Here is a 12,111-nt window from a genome sequence, read left to right as displayed (position 1 = left end):
GACAAATCTGACAGTAGCAAGCAGAAGAAAAAAATGAAAAGCCGTCTTCTAGATGTATAAGAAGCATTGAATACAGCTGTATTGTTGTCATGTGTTCTACATGCCATTATGATGCATTGTTACTGATTGTTGTGTTTACTGGCCAGGTATTTATAAGTGGCAGGTGAAGTTGTTTTTGTTGGCTTGTGGTGGCATAGTTTTGAGCTCAATATTAGTGTGTGATGCTCAAAGACACGCAGGCTTATGATTCCGCCTGTTCAATATAAAACTAACATTTGTAAACTAAATTGCTGACATGTCATTCTATAAAAAACAATACAGCTGCTAAAGTCATCACCCTGGTTACCCTTCTGTGTAGCAGTGTAAAGTGCCCCTATTGCAGGAAGTCAGGAACTGGGCTTGGCTTAGCAGGAAGGTTGACAGAGGGAGAAGATACCAATTTAAGATTTGGCGCAGCTTGGATGCTTTTGGCTGCTTTTGGCATGAGAGCCACAGCACTGGACATCTGACCGGGCCAGACTCAGCTTAGCTCTCTCTCCAGGGAGAGGTCAAGTCCTGCAGGCTGCTCCAACATTATTACAAGCATTCAACCTTCTAGTATGAGTGGCCGAAGCACTAAACTATTCTAAACAGACTCAATTATTACTTTCTTCTATTAGCTATGAATAGTATTGAGTAGTTATCCCCATAGGGTTATAAATCCCTATATGCTCAACCGCAATTTTTGCCTGCAAATTGGACACTACAATTTTTTTTGGAAAGTAAATAAATCCACTGTAGAATCAGCATGCAGGGTCAAGTGAGGGTCAGCAGGGGGCGTAAGTCCACTTTTAGCTCCTCAGGGCTCCACCTCCTCCCTTCATCAACTGACAGATGGTGACTCCCATATAATCACACACTTCCGATACTTCTCAAACTGTTTGTGGTGAAGAGTTTTTTTCACGAGAGGCACTTTGTAAACAGCATTCTTGTGCTTCCTTTGGGTACCCATGAGATGTTGCCAAGGTTACCCACACAGACGTGTCCGTTGTTGTGAAATTCGAGGAGCCGCATGGAAAGACGGGGCTGGCACTGCTTAACTCATTTGGATAGTCGATTAGATGTAAATCCACAGAGGGCAAACTAGGTCAAGATTTTACCTTTAAGTGGATCAAGGGATTGGAGCTTAACAGTGCACCGCGCTAACTACCAGCTTTCAAGTTTAACACCTTTACTTTGATGAAACAGAAAGACAAAATGTGGAAAAACATGAAACTGATATAATCAACATATTGAATAAGTAAAATCTAATTCCCCTTAAAATCTTATAGTTGGCAATCCAGTTTAGCACATAAGTATGACTATCTAGGCTTAGCATGATTGTTGTGGGCTATGCAGCTCTATAATACTTTGCAAAATCCAAATGTGATATCTTACCTTGAGATATCAAGGGACCCCTGTTGTGAGATGGCCCCGACTGGTGTTGAACAACGGGCTCCATGGGCCCACTGCTGGGTCCTTGGTTTTGGGAGTTTTGGGAGTTTTGGGTGTGGTTCTGTAAAGGTGCAGGCGGCCCGTGATAGGGGTGATTGTGTGAGTGGGAATGGGTGCTGTTGGGGCCTGGGGGGCAATTGCCTCCAGTGGTAACTTTAGCTTGGGACTTTCCTGGATTGTTCCTGTCCCACAAGTTGACTGACTTGCTGTAGGTTACAGGGTCCCCCCAAGCTGAGGTCCCATCATCAATCTCCATCTTACGTCGGATTGAAGGTGGGGAGGGCTCTTCCCAGCCTGTGGGATCAGCTAAGGACTCCTTCTTACTGCCCCCCCAGCCTCCACCCTGCTTTGCGGGGCCTGAGCCAGACCAAGAGCCCATGTTCCCTCCCCCACTACTACCACCACCACTGGGCCCCTCTTGAGGCTTGCCTCCCCAACTTTGAGGAGCGGGCCCCTCTTGAGGCTTGCCTCCCCAACTTTGAGGACTGGGTCCCTCTTGAGGCTTGCCTCCCCAACTTTGAGGAGTGGGCCCCTCTTGAGGCTTGCCTCCCCAACTTTGAGGAGTGGGCCCCTCTTGAGGCTTGCCTCCCCAACTTTGAGGAGTGGGCCCCTCTTGAGGCTTGCCTCCCCAACTTTGAGGAGGGCCAGTGGGGCGCTGGCAAACTGGCTCTCCCCAGCCCCCATTTCCTCCAGCTGCAGGTATCCCAGGTGCTGAAGGAGACATCCCCCAACCTCTTGGGTTTTCCTTCCAGCCTCCTGCCTCCCCCTCCCAGCCCGGGTTGGTGGGACTCTTTTTGCTCTCCTCTGGTTCCCTCCAGTCCCCGGCATTATTGCTCCCTCCACTATTGCTCCAGCTGTGGGATGCTTTGGGTTGCTCTCCCCAGCCTTGGGATGTTGGCTTGTTGCGAGAATCATCCCACCCGGATGACTTCTCCTCTCCCCAGGATTGACCCCCATTCTTGGGTATACTGGTGGTGGGCCCTGCTGCTGGAGGATTCCCCCAGCCACCAGGGCCGCCCGGGGGCTTATTGTTGTTGGGAGGCTCTCCCCAACCAGAGCTAGGCTGGTTGTTAGCAACAATGCTTCCACCCCAACCTGAAGCTCCCTGAGAACCAGGCACATCATTTTTGCTCCCGGGGTCACTCCTTTGAGGGGGGGCCATGTTAGCCTTGGAGGGCCCCTGGGCATCATTTGGAGTAGTAGGGCCAGAGCCCCATGATTCCGCTGCTGCTGCTGCTGCTGCTTCCTTCTTCCGTTTAGCGTCCATGTCCCAGGAAGTGTGCTGGCGGACAGGAGTCTGTCCCCAGCCAGTGTTACACAACACTCTGGGGTCCAGATCCTGGGCAGGCACCAAGGGAGCAGGATTATCTCTGGGTGAGGGGTCTTTGTGCTGGGGGTGGGCCTCCATGCTGTCACTGCTGCCTTCACTTGCAGCAGCTGTGCTCACAGCTCTGTTCCAAGGACTAGCCTTTGGGTCCTGGGGAGGAGAGGTGGGTGTGTCCCAGCCTCCCGGGGCCTCCTCAGTGCACGGCTTCCCCCAGTTCCCACCTGACTGGTCCCCCCAGCCTCCAGAGCTTCCTGCTCCACCTCCTCCACGGCTCCAGCCAGATTCCCAGCCAGATACCTCCTTAGATGAAGGTGCCTTTGAGTCGCCACTATTACCCCATACCGAGCTACCATCTTCTCCATTGACCTGAGAGCCCCCTGGGGGGGTCTGGCCCATGGAACCCAAGCCTACAGCTGCATTACCCCAGCTAGGCAAGCTGTGGATGGGGCTAGGGGGTTCCTGCTTCTTAGTGTGATTTGGTCCATCAGTATTAAGGTTCTGAGGTTCTGAACTGAAAGACACATTCGTGGACGGGGAGGGGTGTGGCTCTGGCGCGTCGGAGGCCATCATGCTGCCCCAGGCGCTGCCAATCCCCAAAGAGTTGCTGTTAGTGTTGGCTCCAGTACAGTTGCTGGTCTGGGCTGGTGGGGGGGCAGGCGGGTTACAGAGGTTGGGTGAAGGTTGAGGAGGTGAAATGGTGTTGGCTCCCCCTGAGCTGCCTCCCCCTGTGCCAACCCCGTCATGCCCCAACACCGGCCAGGCAGACGGGTTGGCATTAGGGTTTAGGTTCAAGTTAAAGTTGGTGGTGGAGGTTGGTGAAGACCCCCAACCCCTGCTGTTTCCTCCCCCGACTGGGCTGTCGTTCTTCCCTTCACTCCCCACTGAGGACTGGGAGGGGCAATGGGAGGATCCAGGCCCAGAGCCCCAGCTGCGATTTGCTGCAACCTGGCTGGAGAGCGTGCTGGTTCCAGTATGATTGGCAGGGCTGGGCCCACTGTTGGCCTTGCTGCTAAGGTGGTTGGCAGAGAAGTGGCCTGTCTGGCTATTGGCCCCCGTAGCCATACTCACGGTACTACAACTACTACTAGTACTACTGCTGCTGCTGTTGGTCAGATGACCAGGGTCAGTGTCCAAATTGCATCCTCCTGGAGGGGCCGGGGCCTGGCTCTGGCTGAGGGTAATAGAAGGCCAAGCCTTTGTTTCTTTCTGGTCAATGATCAGTTGATCCCAGCCGCTGAGGTTGGTGGAAGATGCAGCACTTGTGGCACTCCTGTTAGCTGGCAGGTGTTGAGATCCCCAGAGGGGATTATCATACTGGGCTCCCTGGCCACTTTGTGGGGGCAGTTCTGTAAGGGAGAAAATAAAAATAACATGAGCAAGAGTAAGAAGGGACGAGATAAGAGAGGTATAATATTTGTGTGTCATCACACCCACACTTGCTTAGTAAGGTTTAAATACCATGGCAACATGTAAGGTTGTACTTATACATACTAGACTTCACAAGATGCTTTACTAATGAAAATAAATACCACCCATACTGAAATTGCAAACACACATAGAGTGATTAATATGATGCCATAGGGAGCTTTAATTAGAAAATAAATGCAGTATTTCCGCACTCTATGCAAACACTATACACAAACACACATTGTTTTCAGGTATTTGTTTTCAAATGTACTATGACTCAAGGAAGGAACACAGTGTTTACAGCACAATGGACTTGTCTCACATGCTATATTGGCTTGTTCTTTTGAAGAATATAACTGGATTCAAAAGAATATTTTCGGTATTAACATTAAAAGCACATTTATTCAAACTGACCATTTTATATATGTTTTATCCATTAATGTGCTGGTATTTCAGATGTCCATGCAATTTTTTCATCATTGTAGATATTGTTTAAGATGTGAATGGGTTGTGGTAAAACTGCATGTATAACTGTTTCTAAAAATACAAATGCAAATCTAACCAAAAATGTACCATTAGATTTCGCTTTGGTTGCATGCAATATTTCTTTTCATATAAAAAATGGCCATATGTATAGGGTGTATTTAGGTTTAAAAGTTAACCAAATGGAAATGTTCACCACATGCAAAATCTTCATAGCCCTAAACAATGCATGCATTTGAACCAATGAGAAGAACTAAAAGCCACACTGCATCTTCCTTACGGGTTACCCCATTCAGGTCTGGTATTTTTGTGAACCGCAAATAGACAGGGACCATGAAGGCGAGTCATCCTTAAGCTCCTAACCATTTGACCTCAACTTGACTTGAAACAGAAATACGCAGTAGCTCAGCCTGTCGCCTGTCTCCTCACTAACACATCAGCCTCCACCTCCCTGTACAAGTTATCTGACAACCCAAAGTAATGCTTCGGTTTATGTTGATAAAACTAAGCCGAGTTGCAGATCATAATTACTGCACTGATCAACCTACTGCCACCTCATTGGCTTATGCCTGCTGTCCCTTGTGCTGCAGTGCGTTATTGTTTACACATGCCTTCACATGCATGCTCAGTTTGTATACAAAGCCTCACTACAACTACAAAGTGTTAGCATTTGTGTACCAGCCCCTGTTTTCAAGCGTTCTTCAATGCTTGCAACTAAAGGAGAGAGAGAAGGCATTGAGAGAGCAGGGAGGGGGGAAAAGAGGGCACTGTGTTTCTGACACACAGCACTGTCGTTCTGTAGCGTCACTCTACTGAGAAGTGCAGGGCCGCCATTTTCTCAGTGCTGATCTCCAGCCAAAAAGGCTCTGAGCTATCGCCTGTTCTTCCACTAGCGCTGCTTTAATAGCAAGCATGTCCCACTCACAATAATAAACACAAAGGAAAATAACTAAACATTGTAAGCCTGCAATGCACCGTCCGTCACTGCAGCTTTTGTTTGCATGCTTTAAAAATTCATCCACATGGTGGGTAAATATAACCTCCCAAGACAACACGGCAGACGCAGAGAAGAGAGAAGAAGACTAGGTCGAAACCAGTGCATGCTGAATTGTTGCTTATTTGTTAGTCATAATGTTAATTTCCGAATATTGAATGTATGTACTCTATGTATGGACTGAGTAATATTTGGTTCTAAAGTGTACTAAGGTAGCATATCATGATATAGTTAAGCCAAGTTTCAGTCAAATAATTGAGGACTGCTTTACTCAATAACTTCAACAATATAATATTCATGCTATTTTCAACAGTTTGATTTACTGCATTACTCATCTAAAATGTCATTGTCCTATTTCCGTCACATGCCAACACACAGGGGAAAGGCAATGGTTTGCATTACATTGACGCAGACCAGACCCAGGTTGCATCCCATGACAATTATCAACATGCCAGCAGATGGAAGCAAGAGGCAGGAACTTAACTTGGGTTTTGGGGAGCTACAGTATTCATTCATGGACAAACTGAAACACACATTATATATTAACTACCATTTGAAAACTTTAATGCTGAATTTTTCTGCTCCGACCGCCAACAGTGGTCTGCTCTGACGGCATCCACTTTCACTCTCTCTTCACACACTCACTGCGCACTGAGCTCCTATATAATATTCATCAAACTCTGCCCACACTGTACGAATAGGAGTGAAACAGGATGGTTGTGCAGAACAGAAGAACTGATGTACACATAAACAGAAGAATGGCAACAACAAATATAAAATGTATCAAATGATGCTTTCTGGGTTGAGTTTTTTGGCAGAGCAGCAAACAACAAACAGCCAGTAGCGTCACGTTATAACTCACTCACTCACTGAGAGACTCTAGTGTTGACAAGGCTGGCTCCCACATAGAGGGAGGCTGAAGAGGAAATTAGTGGAGATGTGAAATACCTGTGGAGAGGAGCCTCACAACCATCCTGTAAAGAGATTTTTGTGCGATGCAGCGACCATCCTTGTTTCAATATGTCTGCTCGTCTCGCCAAGCGTCGGAGGCTCATTTCTGAAATGCTGCCAAGAAGTTGCACAGCTCTTGCACGGCATGAGACAACCCCCCCTTCCCCCATCCCTTCCTTCCTCACCCCTCTTGCTCTGTCCCTCCCACCAGCACTGCTTTGGCTGGGTCTCTCCTCTTCTATTTATTGCCTCCCTCTGGCTTTATTTATATTCTGCTCTATTCCTATCCTGACGGAGAATATCCTCCCTCTCTGGAAAAGCACTGGTTGGGGGAGGGGAGGAGAGATTTGGGGGGGGGGGGGTTAACAGCTGAACGATAAAGCCTGGAGACCTTCATTATGCACTCATGAGGCATGAAGTAAAACAAAACAAAAAGGGGGACTCTTCAACCACCTCCCTTCCACCCTCACATCTTTCAACCTTTCACTAAATATTTAGCCAAGACCACTCCATCTGCAATTAGCACTGCCGCCCACAATGGGAAGCCTCTTGAATAGCTGCGGCAGGCAAAAGAGAGCAAGAGAACCCTCACAAAAGCTTGCTGCGCCCCCTCCGGTGCTGAAATTCTCACACACATGTGCTTATGTATGAACAGACATATCACACACGATGACTAATGTCTGTTTTTTGTATTTTAATTTTTGACAGCTGGTCCACAATGCTGCAATTATAAGCAGCAGCACAACGCTTAGAGTGGAAATGTGCCGCTTCATGGGGGGGCTTTGTGTGCACAGGGCAAGGGCATGCATCATATGGATCTGAACACAGAGCACCATAAGGGAACGGTGATCTGGTCCACCACATGGCACTGGAGAGGCTACGGGGTAGCAAGAGGTTCCATAGAGAGACCAAATAGGAAGACATTGATTGGAATAAATAGAAAGCATGGATGGAGGATGATATCTACAGCCGGGAGCTCGACGAAGAAAAAGAAAACAGAGCAGCGGTCACTCGGATCAAGGCTGGTATTGTTTACAAATGATCCCACCTCCCACGCAACAACACAATAAGTCAATGTTTAGTAGAGAACAAAGTCCCTTTATTGCTGAGGTTCTGCCCCCTGTGCCTCTCCACTGCGAGGACCTAACATGCACTGAGGTCATGCCGTGCTTCTGCTTATGCGTTAACGTACACACAACGTAAACACTGCATCTACTGTGTGGATGGCAAACATTAAACACCATGCTCACACAACTTTCTAAATGCTCAGATCAGCAACCCTTTCGCGAATGTTTGTGGACACACGTGTACCACATGTACAAGTATAGTGCTGTAGTGTGTGAAGGCAGGGGAAACAAGGATCAGGTAAATAGGGATCATGAGGAATGAAAATACAAATGCAGAGATGGATGTTGAGAGATGGAAGGAGGAAGTAATCTAGGAGGGCTGTGAGGGCCTCAGCTGGACTGATCCCGGCTTAATGAAGACCCCGAGGGCCAGAAAGACTGGATGGTACAGCGCTGACAATGCATGCTGCCAGACAGAGGAACAAGCTCTCTGACAGACACACACACACACAGCCCACAGGAATGTGCTACCACTGTGTTTAATGGTCACATACGCCACATCCCAATTGTTTTTGATTTGGTGCTTTAAGAATTTAGATTTTTACTTATTTTATGTGTTACTTTTATTACAGTAAACTGAATATTGCTTTTTATTGCTTGGCGAGATGCAACAATCAGTTATTTTGATGATGTCATTAGATCAACACTTAGAAAAGACAAGTTGCAGGCCTAAATGCATGTTTGCTTTTCAGCACAAACTACAACTAGTTACAATGTATATTTACCCATGCATAGATTAGAGCGATTTAAATAATGTAAGAAATGCATGTATCTACTACCACTACTGGGATTGAGATAAATATGCACGTATCTGAGATAGTCCACTGACCTGGCTGATTTATGCAAAGATTTAAGGATCTTAGAGGGTCTGGTGTGATGCGAATATGGAAACGGATAGTTGATTGGTTGTTAGAAGATTTGTATTCATCCTTTCACAACAAAAACGGCTTCATGACGGGGACTGTAGACAAATATATGCAAGAAAATTCTGTTTTGTAAGGATGCTTTCTTTGAAGCTGCTTTCCTGTTTAAGTGATGTTATCCTCCCAAGCAGAGACAAAACATGCCTTTTTCAAAAGTGTTTGCCTGCGAGTATCTTTTTTCTGCTGCTCCTGTTTAGAGCAGTGGTTCTCAAATGACCCGACAGTAAAGAATACATATATTTATAACTAGTTTAGCTAGTTCCAGAGTAGATAAACTAGCCAAGTGTGTTAGGTCTAACTCTTAGTGTATTTTGCTCGGCTCAATGGTCCGTCACAGCGGCGGAGCTGTGATCATGCAGAGCTGCGTGTTCTCTGTCAGCAGCAGCTGATCTGATATCCGACCTCTCTCTCGCGTCCGGTACTTCACTCGCGTTTATGTCCAAATCTATCAGATCTAGTTAGTTCTAGTTAATTATATGACTGCCTGCTTTTCAAAGGACCTAAACAATAAGCGTTGCTTGACAACGGTGTGTGGCCGCAAAGTATAGCGCAGCATTATGCATAATGTTTTTATGAGGAGTCAAAATCCCATGCTCATAAAATGCTCATATTTTGTTCTCTTCATTCCCCACGCCCCAAAATAAATACATATACCAATCTTAGGAAAAGTAACGAAGTTTGAGCAGTGTGGGTTTTATATTAACAGTTACACATATTTCAAAACGCAAAGTGTAATAACTGCAGGTGCCTCCCTGTCAGAATGACAAAGATCCTCAGTGATCCCCATGTTTCTCACTAAATTGTAAGTACAACTTATTAAAAAGATCAGTTCAATGCAACTAATGTCGTCTTAGTGTTATTGCATGATGTTAAAATTGGTTTGTGATGGATTGTAAACATTTGAAATGTAGCATTTAAGTGTTTCTCAGTTACAATGTTGTTGTTTTAATAAATCAGACACCGATGGTGCAGCGCTGTACTGTACCTCTTTATATAGGCTTTTTTTCCTTAACAAATAGTTTTTGCGCTGATCAGGGGGTACTTGGCTGCATTTGTTTTTCAAAGGGGGAACATTATTGAAAAAAGTTTGAGAACCACTGCTCTAAAGGATAAACCGGGTCAAGGGCTTTCTCCAGCATGCCAGTCTTAAAATAGCTCGCTCTCTCACACCTCCTACATGGAAGGGCCCTGGGATACGGGTTGTTAGCCAAGCAAAAGGCAACATTGGAAGCCAAGGCTATAATAAAGGGAAGATTGACAGAGTTACGTATAGTATGTGCAGCCTGACTAATCCCAGCTGCCCCTGGGGCCATCGAGGGTATGTGTGTGCTGCGGTGTTGGTATAGCGGAGGTGGAGGAGGTGAACGCATGTGCACCGGAGAACAACGAGTGGTGCACATAGCAAGAGGAAAGTTAGACAGAAGAAAGAGTGAGCGGCGCGCTGAACATTTGTGGTTAACAGAGAGCTGGTGTTTAATCACATCGCAAGACGTCCCAGTCCTCTTTGAGGGGATTCCCAAGGCTCTTTTACAGCGTCATCAGCCGACTTAAAGAGCACATCAAGTCTAGCATACGTTATTCGCACATTAGCTGAACTGTTATTGTTGGTGTCAGCCTCTGTTGAGCCAGTACAATGCCTAATGGTACAAACAAACTTGATGTTGCTTCATGGGCTTTAACTAGGGCTTAAGACAAAATGTAGTGCTACAGGCGACACAGTATAGGACTACAAGCCGGTTTGTTTAGTTAAAAGTCAGACTAAAATAGGATTGCACCATGGCCACACAAAGACTTCTCACTTTGAGTGCACGCACACAGGGATTTCCCTGACATGTAACGGAACACGCTCAATGGGAATGATCTTTATCTTCATTAAAAAAGTATTCCAGTGTAGGACATATGGCCTACAGTAGATGGTGGCAGGCGTGCCCACAGTTTGGAGAAGCAGACAGAAGGCACTGCACAGAACAAACGCAATGCACTGCTGTGGCAGCAAGTACACGCATTTTAGCCATCTAAGAAAGAACATCTAAAAAAACAAAACAGGTTTAGGTGCATGTCATGATACTCTATATTTATAATATTTTCACTGCTTTATCTGTAGCGTCTTAGCTATACCCACTTAGGTTCATTAGAATTCACCAAACATAATAACACAAACAAACCAAATGATGCAGCAGTATACACTCCCATGTTCTGTGAGGAAAAAATACTGAGTTTTATTTCTAATGGAGCCTGGGGCTAACTGCTGCAGTTCCCTGTCAGAGACATGACTGTATTGCTGTCTCATGGCAAGGCAGAGCGGTGAAAATATTCTAAATATAGCAAACTCGTAAACTGATATCTTTTTTTTTGGTGGCCTCTTGTTTAGGTGGCTAAAATAGGTTTTGCTCACAGCCCCGTCCACAAGTAGCACATTGCTTTGCTCACGTGTGGTAAGGAGGGCAGGCTGGCTGTAAATTAACTGTAGGTAATACACTTACTATAAATTAGTTCCTAATACTCCCCCACTTCAAAACATCTAAACTATCGAATGTTGATTATTAACAAGCTTGTCGCTGTTTTAAAGTTGAGATACTATATTTTTAAAACAGAGCAGAGACACATAAAGCTAAGACTGCATAGAAAAAGATTGTTTGTGTTTACATGCATGCAGCATGTGTATATTTGTCGACACACAGACCATGTTTATCAGCTCTACTTTTCAAGAGAGCCAACATATGACCGAGTAATAAAAGATGGGGAGAGGCGAAGTGGAGTCAGCGGAAGGAGAGGGAGAGGGAATGAATGCAGCTAGTGTACTTCTACTGTTAGTTCTTTGCCAGAAATTAAAGTAGGGAGGGGGACTATCACTCTGTTAGCAGATACGGCTCTAGGGACAGTGATGAAGTTGAGTTAACCTGTGGTGTGCTGAATGCAAGTTCACATACCACAAACTAAACGTGACGTTTTTCAAATGCGACTTTAGATAGTCGAAGAGACACGAAACAAATCTTAAAGTGAGACAGAGTAGAGCGTCATGCTCACGTGCAAAACTTCTCTGTGCACCAGTTCTGCATGCAGTCTGTGTAGAGGGATATATATGAATACACCTCCTGATGGACTCCTATCTGTCTATCAGTCTGGAATGTCCTCATGTCTATTTGTCCTAATGCAATCCGTCAGTTCAAAGACGTAAAGAGAGCAAAAGCAGAGCCGAACGGGCTTGCCAGAGAGGGGCGGAGAGAAGCAGCAGCTTTTACCGTAATCCATGAGTCACTTCAGCCCACAGTACTGGACCTCTGCCATAGTTAGAGTCTCTCTCTCTCTCTCCCTCTCTCTCTCCCTCTCTCTCCCTCTCTCCTCTCTCCCTCTCCTCCCTCTCTCCCTCTCTCTCCCTCTCCGAGAGGAGTAGAAAAAGAAAAAAAGAGTGAAGAAAGAAAAGAG

General features: G+C 46.0%; 1 protein-coding gene across 1 annotated transcript in view; it reads right to left on the bottom strand.

Moving 5' to 3' along the window:
- LOC117545307 (trinucleotide repeat-containing gene 6C protein-like) overlaps positions 1–12,111 on the bottom strand; it is a gene marked incomplete at its 5' end in the record, with an annotated part of 37,981 nt that overhangs the window by 13,145 nt on the left and 12,725 nt on the right. The window contains 1 exon segment of the mRNA XM_034215029.1: positions 1,417–4,146. Within this exon segment, the coding sequence (XP_034070920.1) occupies positions 1,417–4,146 (2,730 nt within the window).

Source organism: Gymnodraco acuticeps, unplaced genomic scaffold (assembly GCF_902827175.1).
Source record: "Gymnodraco acuticeps unplaced genomic scaffold, fGymAcu1.1, whole genome shotgun sequence".
Lineage (NCBI taxonomy): Eukaryota > Metazoa > Chordata > Actinopteri > Perciformes > Bathydraconidae > Gymnodraco > Gymnodraco acuticeps.
Note: the sequence above shows the minus strand (reverse complement) of the source record. Positions and strands in the feature narration are given on the sequence as shown.